At 26.5% G+C, this 19,427-nt stretch overlaps 2 protein-coding genes across 6 annotated transcripts in view; both read left to right on the top strand.

Annotated features, from left to right (window-relative positions):
- The window catches only part of LOC101503882 (non-cyanogenic beta-glucosidase-like), a 7,117-nt gene extending 2,771 nt beyond the window's left edge, over positions 1–4,346 (top strand). Inside the window, exons 5-13 of the mRNA XM_004507076.3 lie at positions 96–173; positions 286–373; positions 467–716; positions 1,655–1,773; positions 2,146–2,363; positions 2,461–2,492; positions 2,728–2,830; positions 2,949–3,057; positions 3,974–4,346. Of these exons, the coding sequence (XP_004507133.1) occupies positions 96–173; positions 286–373; positions 467–716; positions 1,655–1,773; positions 2,146–2,363; positions 2,461–2,492; positions 2,728–2,830; positions 2,949–3,057; positions 3,974–4,151 (1,175 nt within the window). The 3' untranslated portion in view covers positions 4,152–4,346. The remainder of the gene's footprint in view (positions 1–95; positions 174–285; positions 374–466; positions 717–1,654; positions 1,774–2,145; positions 2,364–2,460; positions 2,493–2,727; positions 2,831–2,948; positions 3,058–3,973) is intronic.
- Positions 4,347–15,253: 10,907 nt separating this feature from the next.
- Positions 15,254–17,828, top strand: LOC101502484 (protein OPAQUE1). Of its 5 annotated transcripts, none has more exons than XM_004507072.4 (4): positions 15,254–15,830; positions 16,649–16,805; positions 16,917–16,975; positions 17,311–17,828. In XM_004507072.4, the coding sequence occupies exons 2-4, from the start codon at positions 16,653–16,655 to the stop codon at positions 17,525–17,527; spliced, it is 429 nt and encodes a 142-aa protein (XP_004507129.1). In that variant the 5' UTR covers positions 15,254–15,830; positions 16,649–16,652; the 3' UTR covers positions 17,528–17,828. The 5 variants fall into 5 exon arrangements, with proteins under 5 accessions (XP_004507129.1, XP_073225970.1, XP_004507131.1 ...); XM_073369869.1 differs by having other exon boundaries at positions 15,285–15,830; positions 16,666–16,805; XM_004507074.4 differs by lacking the exon at positions 15,254–15,830 and having other exon boundaries at positions 15,838–16,805; positions 17,620–17,828.
- The last annotated feature ends 1,599 nt before the right edge of the window (positions 17,829–19,427 follow it).

The following is a 19,427-nucleotide window of genomic DNA, read 5'->3' as shown; positions in this document are numbered from 1 at the left end:
TATATATATATATATATATATTATCTTATTTGGAGGCTATATGCTTCACACCATCCATTTTAACGTCACTTTTTTTATATTACTTTGTACACTAGAGGGAAAGTTGAGCGGAGGCATAAATTGGGAAGGAGTACAATATTACAACAATCTCATCAATGAACTGTTGGCTCATGGTACCATTCAAAATACACATTGTCCAAATTATTTATTGCATTTTATATTTTAATTTTAATTATTCAATGGACGTTCAATAAAAAATATTATTTATCGTCAATAAATTTGTAGGTATAGAACCTTTTGTAACTCTTTTTCATTGGGATGTACCACAAGTCTTAGAAGATGAATATGGTGGTTTCTTAAGTTCTCGCATTCAGTGAGTCTTCATTTCACATTTTGTTTTTCTAACGTAGCAAGTTCAATGTGTTGATGACTATGATTTATTGAACTCCATATTAATGTTTTTCAGAAATGATTTTCGAGACTATGCGGATCTTTGTTTCAAAGAATTTGGAGATAGAGTGAAGAATTGGGTTACTTTGAATGAGCCATGGTTATTTAGTAATGGAGGTTATGCAATAGGAACAACAGCACCAGGTCGTTGTTCGACCAATGCGCAGTGTCTAGGTGGTGATTCTGGCACAGAACCCTATATAGTTACACACAACCAAATTCTTGCTCATGCAAAAGCTGTAAATGTGTATAAGACCAAGTATCAGGTTCATTTCTTAATTCACAACAATTTGTTTTGGGTTTTAGGATAACATATAATAATAATAATAATAATAATAATAATAATAATAATAATAATAATAATAATAATAATAATAATAATAATAATAATAATAATAATAATAATAATAATAATAATAAAGCATGTTGAGGCATATGTAAAGGAGAGTTATTAATATAATTTTTTTAAAATATTTCATTAAAACATAAATTAATAATTGAAAAACATATTATTTTGAATAAAAAACGAGTTACCTTAAATTTTTCGTAAAAAATATGCTTTCAATATCTATATCTTTTTTTTTTATGATCAACAACATCTATATCTATCACTGTCAGCGTATAAATAAGTTTCTCATCTTGATATTTAACTTTTATTATTTAAAGATCATATGTTTAAAAAAGTGTCTCAAAATTTAAGTATAAATAGCTTGCTTTCAAATTAAATTCTTCTTCAGATATCCTTTAACCCTTTTCACATCATTAATAGTTTTAGATAATAGCTTACTTTCAAATTAAGTTCTTCAAATATCCTTTAACCTTTTCACATCATTAATAGTTTTAGATAAAATACTACAATTTTCGTATCCGACCATCGATTAATTAATGTTCATTACTTCGATTCGATTAATTGAATAAAATTTTGTTAAAATTAAACTACATGATAAATATATAATTAAAATAGTTTTATTTATTTATTTATTTATTATTATTATTATTATTATTAATATTATTATTATTATTAATAATAATAATAATAATAATAATATTATTATTATTATTATTATTATTATTATTATTATTATTATTATTATTATTATTATTATTATTATTATTATTATTATTATTATTATTATTATTATTATTACACTTTAGTATGGTTCTTATAATTTTAAAGTTAAATTAAATTTGTATATATGTGCAGGCATATCAAAAGGGAAAGATTGGTATAACGTTGGTTACAAACTGGTTCATAGCACTCGGAGACAAAAGCATACCCGATCAAGAGGCTGCAAAGAGATCACTTGATTTCCAATTTGGATGGTAATTAATTAAATACACCCCTTTCTCACCCTTTAATGTAAAAAAAAAAAAATAGAAACAAACTATTTAGTAACATAAACTTATTTCATTATTAAATAAAATTTATATAACTTAAAACTCATTAATTATTTATTATTTGATACAGCTCATGAAGTATGGAAAATAATAAAAGGTGTATTAAAATATTGTGACCATGTCTTAGAAGCATTTTTCTAATATGGCATGTAGTACAACGATACTTTAGTTTTGTTGAGTATTAGTACCAATAACCAATCATTTGGAAAAGATTAACAAGATGCTCAAGTACAAATATGGAGTAGAAAAATATTAACAAATTGAAAATTAATTTTTAATTTGTATGATTGGTTTCAGGTTTATGGAACCACTAACAACTGGAGACTATTCTGTAAGCATGCGAAACATTGTGAAAAATCGATTACCTAAATTCTCTCCACGACAATCAGTTCTAGTCAAGGGTTCATTTGATTTTCTTGGCCTAAACTATTATTCTTCTAGCTATATTAATAATGCACCTCCCAAAGCTAATGCAAAACCTACTTACACAACCGATGCTATGTCAAATACTTCATGTAAGGGAGACTTATATATTCTTCTTGTTAGTTCACTAAATATTATCATAAATATGTTGAATTTAATAGTTTTTTGTGGTTATTTTCATAATTGCAGTTGAAAAACATGGGATACCCCTAGGTCCAAGGGTAAGTCTCTAACTACCTAAATTAATTAATAGTAAAAAATTTAATCAATGTCAGAAAATTAGAGAAAAAAATTTGAAAAGCTTCTCTAATTCTACCACTAAATATGGTGACGTGAAAATTTATTCATATCTATTTTTCTGTCTTTATATTATTTTTCGAGTAATGATATTATAATTTTCTTTTCAATATAAATCCATTTGATGAAATAAATAATGAATATACATAATAATGTTAGGCTGCTTCGGTTTGGATATACGTTTATCCAAGAGGACTTCGAGATCTTTTATTATATATCAAGGATAAATACAACAATCCCGAAGTTTACATCACTGAAAATGGTAAATATACAGTTAAATTATATTAATTTATATTAATAGTCATATTATGTAATTACATGCTTAAATTTGAAAGAAGGTGCATGATATTTTTATATTGTATATCTCATTTAATGTATAGGTATGAATGAATTCAACGATGCAACACTTCCAGTGAAAGAAGCTATTTTGGATACTTACAGAATTGATTATTATTATCGTCATTTCTACTACATACGTTCTGCAATAAAGTAAGTTACTATTTTTTAGATGTTTTAAGTGTGAATCTAAATTATCTCATATAATAGTACTATAATTGAGTCTTGTTTGGTTGGGTATGGCCAAATCGATTATTTTAATAAATCAAATAATTTTTCAATTTGAGTTTAGACAAAACTCTATAATTTTTCAATTAAATCTTAACCAAACAAATCAGTGATGTATGTTGATTTGGGTGAGTCGTTGGAAAACAAACTTTTTCTAAAGACAAATCAATTTATTTATATTAAAGTAAATAACACATAAAAGCACTAGTTCTGCTAGAGTATATGCGTAAAATAAAAACATAACCCAAACCAAAAGAAGCCCAAAACATATCTCCATCAAGCTAAAAAAAAATAATAACCAATTTTTTTCAACCCCAAAGTCACATTTTAAAGTAGACATCCAAAAATCATAGTTTTTATGTCATCTGATGTGTACTGCACACCAAAATACAATTTTTTTGTTTTTTAAAATATACTTCATTAATTATGTGTAGTTTTGTTTTAAAGTGTATAGATAAAGTTGGGCCATGATAAAGTTAGGTCCAATAAACAATCTCGAGGATATTATGACCTACCAAATGAATAAAATCACAACAACAATTTTTTTATGGCACATTATAAAAACTTGATTTCCATATGCTCAAATCGACCAACTCACTACATTTCAAATCAATATCCAAACCATATTAGTATTACTATATAATCACAATTTACTAGATGATGGTAAAAATTTGATCTTGTAATTTTTAAGGATGAGTTCAAATCTATGTGATGACAGTTGTAAAATAATCTTTAGTATTATTTTAATTTACTAGATGATGTTTTTTTAAATATTATTATTATCATATACTCACAATTTATATATTTTAATTTCTTGCCATTTAATATTAAAAAAATACAGGTCCGGCTCAAACGTTAAGGGATTTTTCGCTTGGTCATTTTTGGACTGTAACGAATGGTTTGCAGGCTTTACTGTTCGGTTTGGATTAACCTTTGTAGATTATAAAGATGGATTAAAAAGGTACCCAAAACTTTCTGCAAAATGGTACAAGAACTTTCTCAAAAAGAACTTGCATTAATTAACTCTATCGTCTGAAGCTGGGGCACCTTTAAATATACTGTTAGGCTTTTTTTATAGAAAATCATTAGGTTGTTATTAATGTTTTATGCTCATTTGTTAAATAAGTGCCTTGTACCAGCAACTATGATCATATAGTTGATCCTTTATGTATCAGTTTGATTTTGAAATAAATTTGAATAAAAACTTTGATCTATTTCAACCGATTAGAATATGTCAAAAAAATTATCAAAAGAGTAATATGTCAATTAAATATTAAATATACGATGATAATAATTAAACAGGACGAAAAAAATATTAATTTTTTACTTATATTTAATGCTATTTATTGATGTATCATTTTTATTTTATTTTATTTTATTACAGAGAGAATATACATGACGTCGTGTAATGCCTAAACTTAAACAATAATTTAAAGAAAATTATCATAAATTATGTGGAACAATGGAAGTGCTGAAATTAAAAAGTTCGAAAATGTTTATAGTTGAAAACCGTTCCATTCAAAACCTTTAAAATATCATGCAATATTAAAATATTTATTTATAACTATATAACAACTTTCAAAATCATAAAAATAAGACATGGACCAAAATCTTGATCAAGACACTTGACACGATTTGGCTCGACACAAAATATTAAAGGGTTAGTGAGCAATTCGGATATTTTTTAAATTTTCAATGTTTATTATTTACTAAAAAAACATCACTTCAATATATAGTGAATATAAAATTCAGTAATATAAAATTTATACAAATAATTTATAAATGTTTTTAGATCATGGCTGTATGTTAAACATAAAAAATCTTCTATATCTAAAATGTTAGGTGTGAGTAACCCAAAGACATATACCTAAAGACTTAAATTCTAAAGTGACAAGTGTGTCATAAAAAACTACATTAGATTTCTCCAATGCCATAACTTTATTAGTAATATGATTTGAATGTATTTAAGTTTGCAAGCAATATATATTATTTACTCGATTTTCTCTTATGAAGAGTGATTCCTAATCACCGCTCAAAAATAAAATCTAATGAGTTGCAAATATGTTCCCTCCAAATCTAACCTCGAAGTTGACTTGCAAAAATAAAGCAACACCAATCTTAACAAAATGTGTTAATTTTATCCAATAATTTAATATTTATTCATAAAAAATAAAAATAATAAAATAAAAATAACAAAGGTGAGATATTTTATTTTTGTCGAAAATTCAAATGTTAATTGAATCAAAACAAAATAAATCCTAAATTTATTCTAAAATTTATGTAATAGCTCTCCACTTTCCTTAAGTACCTTTGTTTTCAGTTTGAACAAGCTAACACCTTTTATGACTAGGGATAGTGACACTTCTTATTCCTGTAGAGTGGAATGCAGATGTGTTCACGATTAGTGATTTTTATGGTGTAAAAACTGAATTGAATTTGACCTATAAATAGTTTGGTTCAGTTTATAAAAATCACGTTCAGTTTATAAATATAAGTCAGTTTAATATTTTAAACAAAATTTTAGCTAAAAAAAATTTTGAATTAGTTTATCAGAAGAAACAAAATTTGAAATTCTTTCGAAAAAAATATATCATCTTTTTTCCAAAAATTTTTTTGAGAAAAATAGACGTTTTTTAGTTTAAGATTGTGAATTAGTAGTAGTGTGTGAATTGTATTTTTGACTTTATAAATTGTGAACGGTTTTAGTGTGAGAATTGAGATTGTGAATTTTAGTGTGTGAATTGTGAATGGTTTGTGTGAGAATCGAGATTGTGAATTTTAGTGTGTGAATTGTGAATTGTTTACTATTTTTTATTAGTGTAGTGTGGATGTGAGATCGTGAATTTATGAATTATTTTTATTTTGTGAATGTAAGTTGTAACTTTGAGAATTGTGAACTATTTGTTTGAATAAATTGTATAATTAATTTGTGTATTTTTTTAGGGGTGATACATTTAAAGAAGAAAATTTCTAACAGATATGATAATTGTAAAACAGACACATTTTATTTGATTGAATTGTGTAAAACTCTAAAAATTTATGTTTATTGTGCTTTATAAAAATTATAAACTTTGTGTGAATTAAAATGTTAACTTTTTCAGCTATATATCAATTGTATAAAGATCTAAAAAAATTACATTAATTTTATGAATTTCAATTATAATATTTTAATTAATACTTATTATTCTTCAAATATTTTGTATCGTAAAATCAAAAACAATAATCACTTTGAACATTGTGCCATGCGGTGCACCCTGCACTATGTCCCTTTGAATATTTTGCTTGTCCCACCTGAATTTTTACTCATAAGATTTCACTCATTTTCTATTCTCATAAGGGAGAATCGAGTATATAAGCGTGTGTTTTCTTTTTTTCTTAACTCAAAACACATTACTTATTTTATAAAAAACATAATATAACTATTTGTGCCCTCAATTTTGTTTCATCCCACACTTGAATTAAATAACATACATGTTCGACCACTAAGAAAATAAAGGAAACTTTCAGTCCTTATATTCTTTTTCTTCAAAAATCTAAAAATATTCTTGTCAGAGTGAACAATTTAGACATAATTTTTAGAGGTTAAACAATTTGACTGTGTAATCAATTCAACCAATTGATCACTTTGAAATTTTTGATGATTCTTACACTATTATATTGGTCTTTTTAGTAGTGTAAAAATCTTAAAATCATTTTGTCAAATCATTTTTTCTTATTCGTAATAGATCCTCAAATCTAATTAATGACGAATATTTTTTTTATGAACGATCCAACCGTGATTTACTTGATACATAATAAAAAGGTGATAAACAAAGGTTAATAGAAACCAAAATCATTCATCAATATTCATAAAAAAAAATGCCAAAAAAGGCTGAAATCTTTAATATTGTTATTAAAAAGTACAAATCCACAAAGACATGATTTCAACAACCAAACAATGAAAATTATAAATCCCCATCATTGGACCCCTTCCTAGATCATCGGTTCACCCATGACTTTCATGACTTCCTCTTTGCTTACACACCTTTAGTAGATGACATTGTGTTTCATACGCAGAGTTGGTCACCTAATAATATATACTTATACGACAATTTTTATTGACAAAATTATAACTTATTTGTTTATGTCAATTTTCTTGTCATGTCACTTCAATTATATGAAACCAAATATGAAATGTCCATTTTTTTCTGGCTTTTTAAATTTTACGCTATTAAAAGCACTTGCTATAACCAGCCTCTAAATATTAACAAATAAGCTAAATTACATTTGTGGTCCCTTAACTTAATTTCAGGTAACATTTTAGTCCCTTATCTTTTTTTCTTCTCGATTTAGTCCTTTATTTCTAATAATATCAAATAAAGTATGAAAATATGAGTTTATTTGAAGATTTGCGTTACGGATTTGATGAAATTTGTATTATATTGAAGAATATAATTAATTTTATGAGTTTTGATTGAATTTTTTTTTTTGAATTTTTGTTTAAAAAAGGATAACTTTGTTGAAATTTTAAAACATAAAATATCAAATTGTCATTTAAAATTAAAATAAAGGACTAAGTCGGGAAAAAAAAAAAGATAAAGGACTAAAACGTTACCTGAAATTAAGTTAAGGGACCACGAATGTAATTTAGCCTAACAAATAAGTAACATAACGACAACGAGTTACTAATTAACAACAACAAAATACAAACAAAATAAGATACTAAGATATTAAAACACTAATACCATTGTAACAAATTATACTACAAACAATGCAAAATAAAACACTAACTGCTCAACTAAAAACTCAAATGTTAACTAGAAGACAGCGCTAGTGTCTCAAAATGGAAAAACTATCCTAATCATTGACTAGCGCACTACACATTAACTATTAGATTACCATGTTATAGAAAAAAAGTAGAATTCCATATGGTTAGTATCCCATTTAATTTAATTTAATTAAATCTCAGGAAAATATTAATTTACAAGTATAAGCAACTAAGCTGACATATATCTCGGTCTTACGACAACGGTTTTTTTCACATATGCAACGGTTTTTCAGCGTTGCAGTAGACAAAAAATGTTGTAGTGAATATACCATTACAATCAGGTTAGTTTACTTAATAGTATATTGATCTTATCATTAATTGTTGAATCTGAATATAATTGTTGAATCTGAATATATTAATTCACTTGATCAATTAATGGCTAGTTACAAAGGATCCAATTGTCTAGTAGAATTGTAAGATTACACACAAAATAGCATACTTATCAATACATCAACATGATCATTACTATCAAAAGCTATATTATTCTATAATAAAATATAAGCAGAAAGATAATTAAAAATTGAAATATCTAATCTTATTTTTTAACTAAATATCTTATTTTTTAACTAAATATGTCACCTTTAGAACTATATTTTTGCTTGTATTTCATTTTGAATGAAATATATGGTACCACATTCTTGATAGTACTCTAATCATTGTAAGGAAAGCAATTATTCAGAGGTGCACCAAACCCAAAATCAGAACCTAAACTGCAGATTATTATTATTTTTTACTGGATGAAAGGTTTTGAATGTAGAAAATCAACCCATTTATTGAAATAAAAATAAAAATAATTTAATTGCAAAATTTAAATCTTATTTTCTTTCACACAAGTAATTATCTATATATAGTTATTTTGCTTAGAAAATATAGGCATAAATACGTCTTGTGATCCATTAAATTTTTGCTACAAAATTTTTAAGTTTTTATTTGGTCTTTCAAATTATATTCAGTTTACACTATTTATCTTTAATTTATATTAAATTATGCACACGGTTCTTTAAATTTATTTTTTAAATTTCTATAATTAAATGCTAAGATCTATTTCAAACATTGTAGTGAGTTGATTATTCAAGATATTTTGTAAGTGGAAGAAATTAATGACATTAATTATGTGAATATACATTTATTATAAAAAAAATTAAGGATATATATGTGTCTAAATAGCTGTAAAATAAATTAAAAAATATAGATCATTTATAATATTTAATGAATATTTAAAAAAAATATTATTACAACATTTAATAAAAAATTTAATTATAATATTTTTTTAATTACATTAATTATTATTAAAAGTGAAATAAGTTATTAAGAATATAAACCAAACGTAACTCAAAAAAATCTAATTATCAGAAGAGACAAAACTTAAAATATGTGACAATAACTTGAATAAATACTTAAATTGTTGCCAAAATATAACTATTTGTTGATGAGACAAGTATTTGGGTAAATTTTCAAGTGTTTTTGCAGTACTCTTTAAATCCTAACTCAATTGACAAATCTCGATATTGTTAGATTGAACGTCTTATTTCGAGTTCGAACATGAAATCTCGTATTTGTGTTAGTTAATTATGATTGTATGTATGATTTCTTTTAAAACAATATATATATATATATATATATATATATATATAAAATCAAGTAAAGTGTCTTCTCACGATTAATTAAGGGTAATTATTTTTGGATATCCATAATTTATGTACATTTATAAGAGATGATAAATAAAAATTGTACCTACATATATCCGCAAGTAAAATCCGTGATAGCTAGATATGGAGCTGATAATTTAAGAGTATATGTGGATAAAATAAACATATATTTTTACTATCCAGTAGTGTTAATGCATACAGAGACAGAGACGGATGTAATCATATATGTAGTTGTAGATACTCTATCAAATAATAAATTAATAAAATTGACATATTATACAACTTTTTGTTTATATTTTAATGTACTACTTTTTTATGATAGAATTTTGTGATATATCTTACTGTGCGTTAATGTATTAATGTTTTTATGTGTTAATATTTATTTGTGTTAACAAAATAGGAGAAAAAATCTACATAATTATGATAAAAAAAATAACTTTTGTAAATAAATAATTTTTTATTTAAAATATAATATCCGATGTTATCCGCAAATATCCACGGATACTTAAAAATATGTTAAATATTAGTTAAGCAAATTTTTTATGGAACTTCAAAAACTATTTTATTAATGCTAAAATAGTGGCTTTATATTTTTTTGAGCAAAAAATAAATTTTATTATTACTAAAATAAAATAGTACAATCAAATATAATGTTTAAGAAAATCAAAAGCACGCTATTTATGCACATAAAAATTTCATAAGACAATAAGAAGCAACCAAACCAAAATTATAATTTCTTCCACTAATCAATTGGTCAAAAATAATGTGAGATCTGCAGTCTTAATGTCATCCATCTTAAAATATATTTGTTAGTGTTCGCTCGTGTCGACTATAAGTGGTCTCTAGCAAAACTAATTTAGTCGCGTGTTGACAAGTCACATGTAAAGTTGAGATGTTGTTGAATTCAATAATAGCCTTCAAAATCTCTTTCATTAAAATATGATATTTTCTTGTCTTTTTGAACATTACACCAAGACAGAAAAGTAAACAACGTCACACCACAATGATGTACAAATCAACATCACATTCAAAAGATGAAATCCTAGATAAACCTCGAAATAGAAAAATTAAACATGTGTGGACAATCACTTATTTAAATAAAAGTAAAGAATAAAATAATTTAAAGGTTGTACTAAAAAATGACTCTGAATAAATCTTTTTTAATTAAGGGTGTTCGTGGGTGTGGATAAACCTGCAAACTCAATCATCCAAACCAATTCAAACAAATTTTAACCTAACCTATTTGTTTTTATGATTTTTGAGATACTGAAGTATTTAAATTTAATTATATATATTTTTTAAATATAAAATATTTTTTCTTTATGGCCCACGATCCCAACCCAACTCAATCTGCTCATATTCAGGTTGTTTGGTTCGGTTTTGTTGTAAAAATCACGAGTTAAAAACTTTATCCAACCTAATAGAAATTGATCAATTTGATAGAAAAACGACTCAACCTAACCTCTACATACCCATACTTCTAATGAATGAAAAAGAAAAAAGAACCTAATTATTTTTTTAGTCGTGTTAGCAACACTTTCTTTGACACTATATTTTCAACGCACATTCTTTTATTGAATAAAATACAGGTGAGTCCACTACTTTAAAAATACATCTCAATTAAAATAGTTAAATTTACATATACTTCATCCAATAAAAAAAAAACTTAATCAATTTATAAGTTATAACTATTTTCTAATTAAGAGTAGACAAAACAATTATTAAAAAAAAAAACTAGCCATTAGGACTATTGTTGGTTTATTGTGCTTTTTCTTTTCTTCTATCAATCACTCAATTGCTCCTACATATATATGTGTCTCACATATGTAGAAAACACAAATTGAGATTAAATAAATAAATAAAATATGTTTGAGAATTGTGAATAACATTTTTCTCTCTTTAAGTTCTTAGATTCAAATTCGTATCGATTTTATCAATGATTTATTTTACTATTGTGGCGATTCTTTATGACTTATCAATTATTTTTATTGTGACACACTTTGTCTCAATCTCTTAATCTATTCCATCTTTTTGTTTATTGATTTTAATTTTCTCATATTTTTATCCATCCATACTTTAGGTCTGTATCAGTTGTAGTGTTATCGTTGTATTTAGTTTATTATGGTGTCTGATTTGCGAGTATATGAATGAGTGAGAGTTCTACAACCTTCATAAAAAGTGGATTCTCTTTCATTATGATGTTGGCTCATACTATTTATTTGATTTATGAGTTGAAGTTCTCCTTCTATTCCCCTTAATATAAATTATATTTATCTCTAAATATATAAATAAAATAAAAAAAGTTGAAAATTTTATTTATCATTTTATATAAAATTCTCGTTGAATTTTCAGATGTATTAATTATTTCTTTAGTAATCTACTCTTAATTGATTTATATCTTTTTTTATAATCAACAATAAATATACTATAATGAAAACGATAATTAATTATTTCTCTTAAAAATAAAATTGTGAAAACAATAACAATTGGGCTGAACTTAGTATATCTTTCATTTAATTACTTGGATATCTTTAACAAAACACCTGGACTCCTCTTTAGGTGATGGATAGCTAATAAATTTATGATAGTTAATGAGTCTTATTTAATGAACTCATGTTGAGTTCACTGTTGGAGTAAAAAATAAATGAGTTGATTCAAAATAATGTGACACAATAGATCCTACTTAATGAACTCATGTTGAGTTAACCGTTGGAGATGCTCTAAGGCAAAGTCATCGTATCATATCGACAACGTATCATATCGACAACGTGCATGCATACCACCAATCCTACTAACATCATGCAAAATATTCCTTTTTTGGGTCTATTGCAAAATATATTTTTATTTAGGAAAATTTTATGGTGAAGTAGCCGAATTGACTTTTATAGTGAAGTAAAATCTGAATATATATACTCACTTTTAAATTGTAGTTGAATCCCCAACATAATTGAAATTATACTAGTTTCTTTAAATATTTGTTATTTATTTCTTTAATTTTTTCATAATTTGATTTCTCTAAATATTTTTTATTTTTTTAATCCGACAAATTATTTGCCACCATGATAATGTGTTTGTTGTAATTCATTTTATTAAATCAAATATATACTACTTTAGTTCAATTTTTTAAGCCCTATAATTTAAATATTTATTCACTCATAATTTGATATATGAATTATTAATTGAAGGAGAAAATGAAATTGTTCGATCATTAGAATTAGAATTTTAGAGTCTTAATTTATAAAACTAATTAAGATTAAACTGTTAAATTTTTGAAATAAAAATTTTAAAATTCATATAAATAATGAAGTTTGAGCTGTTGGATAATCAACATTATAACTATAAACACTATGCTAAAAATAGAATTTTACAGTACTTTTTTTAAGTCTATTATAGTAATTTTAAGCGTTGTAGTATCTAGTGTTGTTAAAAGATACGACACTACTATTTAAAATTAAAAAAACATTGTAATAGGTATAAATATATAGCGCTTAGTGTTTCTCTTATACTATTTTACAACGTTTTTCTTAAAAAAGCGTTGTAATTATGCATATATAGTGCGCTTCTTATACTAATTTTACAGTGTTTTTCTTAAATAAATAAAAACGTTGTAATAGGTGCATACTTATACTAGTTTTACAACACTTTTTTCATAAAAGCGCTGTAATAGGTACATTTTAAAAAGCGTCGTACATCTATGAGAAAATGGAACTGTTTGATTATTAAAATGAAAATTTTAGAGTCTTAATTTATTAAATTAGTTAAGATTAAATCGTTTAATTATCGAAATAAAAATTTTAAATTCAAAGTTTATTTGATTAATTAAGTTTGAGTTGTTGGATAATCAAAGTTATAACTACAAAGTCATAGTTTGTCTAATTAGTTAAGATTGAACCCTTGAATCATTGTAATTATAATTCTCTGTTAGATTTAGTTTAAATTAATATTGATTGATCCGTTTGATTATCAAAACTATAATTTCTAACATATTAGTCTTATTTGCTAAGACAAAACTGTTGAATCGTCAAAATTATAATTTATTAGTCATAATGCGTCTAATTAAATTAAAATGAATCGTTGGATCATTGAAAATATAATTTCTAAGTCATATTTAGTCTAATTAGTTAAGACTATCTCGTTTGATAATTGAAATCATACTTTCTAAGTCATGATTAATCTAATTAGTTAAAAATGAATCATTTAATCATCGAAATTAAAATTAGTAAGTTATATAGTTAGTCTAACTTATTAAGATTGAATTGTTGTATCGTCGAAGTTTAAATTTTTAAGTCATAGTTAGTCTACTTTGTTAACTCTCAGATAATCAAAATTATAATTTCTAAGTAATATTTAGTCTAATTTCAATTATCTAACAATTCAATTTAGGTTAGAATCAACTGCAAGATAATTTAAATTATAATTTATGAGTCATATTTAGTCTATTTAATTAAGATTGAACCATTTGATCGTCAAAATAAAATTTCTAAATAATTGTTTGTCTAATTCCTTAAAATTGAATTGTTGGAATGTAGAAATTAAGATTTGAGATTTATAAGTTCGGCTAGTCTAATTAGTTAAGATATAACTATTTGATCGTTAAAATTTAAGTCATAGTTAATCTAATAAGTTAAGATTGAATTGTTCGAATCATCAAAATTACAATTTCAAAATAATAGTTATTACAAGATGAGAGAGGCAATCATTTGCGGCTTGTGAAAAAGGTTCAAGATGAGAGAGATTAGAGTTTAAATTTGGGGAAAGAGGTTGCGTGCTTTTGAATGAAGGAGATGAAGTACTAGGGAGTGCAAAAATCACGAATGCAGGTATCAAAAATCAGAATTAAAAAGGCCCAAACAATGAAGACCAAGATTTGTGTGTATTTTGAAGCAGAAGATAGGATGCATAAAGTAAATAGGAAAAGTATAAAGCCTAGTAAAAGAACAAATATGGTACGTGGAAGCATAAACAGAGGTGTGAATAGCAGTCTACCCCAAAGTATTTTTTCTAGCATTTCTAAGGTTCTAAAAATATGCAAGTAATCTATTTTACTCATTTATAATTAAAATATTGTTCTCCATAATACTTATACTAAAATTTTATTATTTTTAGAAAATAAATAAAATAATAAAATATAATATTTATAATTTAAATCAAATAACAAACCAAAAACAAACAAATCAAATATGTATAAGATTATTACACTATAACAAGTACACATATAAAGAAATGTAATTACAATATTACAAATATATATTAAGAAAATATTAGAGTAATATAATTCTCATCGTTAAAGGAATTTATTCGAATTTTGATGATAAACAACAAATGAATTGATATCCAACTTTAAGGTACATATAACCATCTCCCATATTGCATATACAAACTCTACATAGACTACAACTCAACACCATTGTTGACTAAAGTCTAACAAAACTAAATGAGGATATCTTACTTATTATAGAACAAAATAAGCCGAAACATTTAAGAATGAAAGAACAACAAACAATTTTTTTTTTTTTACAACGAAACACAAAAAACCAACTAATATACATTTAATTCGAAATATACTGCAAGTTAATAACTAAAACATAATAAGCTGAAACATTAGAATCAAATTAATTACAAATTTTTTTGGCATTTATAATCATTTCAATTTAAAAGATTTACTACACAAAACATGCAATTAGCCATTGCTTCTCTCTTTTCCAGTTTCGTTTATTTTCATTTTCCTTCCTTATTTAGATTCCTTCTATTTTATTATTATTCCTAAAAATCCTTAAACCTATCACCCTTCCATCGTAACACCACCGATTCCTGTCCTTCCACCGTAATGCCAACGTACGCCACAAAGACATCGACAAATCTCTCCTTTCTAATTCCATCGATTCACTACTAGAAAAACAGCTTTTAGCTTCCATATTTAGCGTCGACTAACCGCACGCTAGCGTAACAAATACTTTTGTGTTTTTATTAATTATTAGCGTCGGTGAGACCGACGCTACGTTTTCTGATTTATTTTTAAATATAACCACCCTTTAGCGTCGGTAAGGCCGACGCTACACTTTCTGATTTGTAAAATTATATTTTTTATGTTTATATTTTGGCCCCAACCACTATTTTTAGGCCCATTTTGTTTCAGCTGATTTTCATTTTTTTACAATCAGAAACTTCATCTCTCCTCCGTTCAATCCAATTTTGAACCCTAGAATCAAAGCGCGCTCAATCCAATTTATCCTCTGTTCCTGGTATCCGATCATAAATTTCACAACTCTTACTTTTTGTACCACTACATTTTTTTTATGTGTGTTTTGGATTTTTACTTCAATTTTGGTAGGTTTTTTTGTTTGTTTTGCTTCTGTGTTTTGTTGTTTGGGATTAATAGTTGAGCTAGCTATGCAAGAACTAATTACTAGAAACTTGTGACCTTTTTTTATTTTATTTTATGTTTTTGGTTTGATTAGTGATTTGTAACTTGTTGATAGAAGTGCATAAACAAGTGATTTGTTTGATTAGTGATTTGTCACTTGTTGATGAAATTAGTGATTTATGTTCGCCACTCTCACGACTCGCCCTTCTTGTGTTTGCCACTGTCACAGCTCGCCCTTCTTGTGTTCGCCACCGCCGCGACTCGACCTTCTTGTTTTTACCATTTACTTTTATCTATGATTCCATGAGCTTGTGATTGAAGGACCACATCTACTATAAATTAATTTAATTCACACAAATCAAATAGAAAAATTAATTAATTAATTAATTCAATGTACTCATCTAGTATATGCAAATATCAGTCACAAGTTGCTCTTGATACTAAAATAAGTTGGTTTATTAGACTTCTAAGACTTAAACAATATCATATATAGTAGGTTTTAAGTTGCTGATGTGATGATATAAATTAGAACTAGATAGAAAGTAATGAATATAAAGTTACTAGATAAAAAGTAATGAATATAAAGTTAAATTGAGGTTGGAATTTATTCTATATGACTAAGATATATTGGATAAAATTGGTAGGTTCTCATTTTATATTTTGCACATTAGTGAGCTTTTGTTGGTTATGATTTAGAACAATGACGAATGAAGGTAAAAGTCAATCTATCTTGGTAAGCGGTGAAAGTGGTGCTGGAAAAACTGAGACAACAAAATTGATTATGCAATATCTTACTTTTGTTGGTGGCCTAACTGGTAGTGATGATAGTACACTTGAACAACAAGTTCTTGAAGTAAGATATTCTTGAATCCAAGCAATCATGGGTTGAGGCATCAATTTAGTGCCAAGTTTCAATTTTTTTAGCATCAGTATGGGATGCTAAGTTAACATTTTCTTGTTTCAGTTGAATCCACTTCAAGAGTCATTTGGCAATGAAAAGACGGTTAGGAATGACAATTCAAGGTGAATTTGGTTCTCTTTTTTGTGTGCTTACTTACCTTGTTTCCTACTTTAATGCTTGCCTTTTATTCTTTTCCAATTTTCTAGGCATTTGCTCTTCCTCCTTAAATTTTTCAAATAAAGTTGATATTTAGCTTTTGGGTTGTCATCTGATCTAGTCCACTATTCAAATTTAGAAGCCAACATTATAGGCTATGTTTGTTTTGGATTATGTCACATTGTTTAAGACAAACTACCATCCTGCTAAAGCTGTTGTTGAATAGCTTTTGAGTAATTAAAGAGGTTGACAACCCGTCGATGCAAATTCCGGCGATAAAGCCAATTGTTTTGTTGGCCAGGATGTTTACCGCTAGAGAGACTCGAGTGACTGAACCTTTAGTAGCACAACTGTGTAATGGAGAAATAGATGTAGCTGATGAAGCAGTCATTGCAGTCTCGATACTGATGAAACTAATCGAATTCCTATATGTTGAGCATTCTAAGAAAACAATCGAATTCGATGTAGTCCTGGCACTGATTGAACTGCTGAGCACTGATGAAACTGCTGAGGAGTAGCGAACTAACTGCTGAGGAGAGTTCTTTAATATTTGATCGTCCACTTTCTTTCTATTGGAGTTCTTTAATATTTATATTTGTGAAATTGGTAGGTCATTGCAAGAAAATAAACTTTCTGGAAACACTCCATCAGTGATTGGTCTCATGCAAGCACTTGTTGTGTTGTAAGCACTTTTGTTAGTAGACTTAGAAATATATTTCATAATATTTGGCCATTGATTTTATTTTTCAGTTTGGATTGTTTTTAATCCGTTTTCTCCCTCATGAAACAATCTATTAATTGCATCTGATTTGTGTTTGATTTGGGCTGTTTTGTGACTCTTTTTTTTAAGTAGCCAATTGTTCCAATTACTTGTTGGAAAGTGTCTATGTAGTAGTTTTTATGTTGTTGATGCCATGATATAAATTGGAACTAGATAGAAAGTAATGAATATTGAGTTACAACTTTTTTTGATATCATTATCAAGGTTTAAGTGAAAACAACCCATTCCTCCTAAAATGGCAGAAAAAATTTCTTGGTTCAGAACTCAGCAACCTTGTTTCTTCTGATGATGACTTAGAAGACCTAAATACTTTCTTTCTTTAGACAAGTACCAAGTGCTTTTAATTTACTTAATAACTTTGTGATAGAAACTGGTATCAAACGTATATATTCAAGGGAAATAAACAACATTTATTTAATAAAGAACATTTATTGATGACCATAGCGTCATCCGCCGCTATAGTATTAAGAAAGTTGACTTTTATTAGTTGTAGTAGCGTCAGCACTACCGACGCTGCGTAACTTGTGGTTGATTCTAGTGTCGGACCATCCGACATAATAGAATTTTTTAAATAACGTGTCAATGGATATAAACTAGCGTTGACACAGAGTAGGTCATGCCGACGCTATATTAGCGTTAGATGGGATGTGACCGGCACTATGTATTAGCTTCGACCGTTTTAGCTAAGCCCGACACCGACACTAAACCAACGTTAGCCTCGGCTTTTCACCTATTAGCGTGGGCTTCTGGCCGACGCTAAAATCAATTTTTCTAGTAGTGATTGTGAATGTCTCCAAAACAAACCATAAAACTTCTTGAAGTCGTTGATCTTTGCCACAATCTCGACATCAAGTTGTACAACATTATCTTCGACTATGATAAATCATCCATCACTCGTATCTCCATCTTCTCTTTGAAACGATTAAGTTCTCTCCAGTTTCGCTCATTTCAGTTATGACTTTCTTAGATTTTAATATTTGCAATTGATATTGACACACAATAACTCGTTCTTTGTAATCTATTCTTTAGGTTTTTTTCTTTACAAGCTATCAAAATGATGTTATTAAAAAAATGTACGAAACTAAGTATTCAGGTCGAGTCAGTGGTTTAGGTGTTGGAGTTTGCCTTATGGGTGTTTTTGGAGCGCGCAGACATTTCATTTTATCAAGTAATGTTAGTAACTCTAGCAAAAAAAAAAAATATTGAGGACTTACAGAAGGAATTGCACACATTAGTAAAAGAAGTGCACAAGGAAGGAAGGGCACATGAAGAGACTAAAGATTAACTTTCACAAATACAAAATCAACCAAAAGTTCTTAATTTTATGCAAAACAAATTTGGTGATAAGTTAGCTACTTTCAATCAAAGTGTCCCTCCACATTAATAATATAATATACACAAATTGATGTTAATACAAGTTTTTGCACTTAAATTTATACTTTAACTCATTAACAAATATCATATTCTATATTTGTACATAGTGATTACTACTATTCAAATGATACTCATTTATTAGTGTTAATTAGTAAATATTTGCTTACATTATACTCCCACTTGGAAAGTTTTAATACTTATAATATTAATTAGTAAAGTTTATCTTGATTTTTGGACTAAAAATAGAAAGATTATTATTATTA

Source organism: Cicer arietinum, chromosome 6 (genome assembly GCF_000331145.2).
Source record: "Cicer arietinum cultivar CDC Frontier isolate Library 1 chromosome 6, Cicar.CDCFrontier_v2.0, whole genome shotgun sequence".
Lineage (NCBI taxonomy): Eukaryota > Viridiplantae > Streptophyta > Magnoliopsida > Fabales > Fabaceae > Cicer > Cicer arietinum.
Note: the sequence above shows the minus strand (reverse complement) of the source record. Positions and strands in the feature narration are given on the sequence as shown.

Bases quoted from the DNA above. Each gene is read 5' to 3' on its own strand.
- LOC101502484 (XM_004507072.4), top strand. From the start codon at position 16,653: ATGACGAATGAAGGTAAAAGTCAATCTATCTTGGTAAGCGGTGAAAGT. The intron at 16,806-16,916 runs GTAAGATATTCT...TTCTTGTTTCAG, and splicing joins TTGAACAACAAGTTCTTGAA to TTGAATCCACTTCAAGAGTC. The intron at 16,976-17,310 runs GTGAATTTGGTT...TTTGTTGGCCAG, and splicing joins GTTAGGAATGACAATTCAAG to GATGTTTACCGCTAGAGAGA.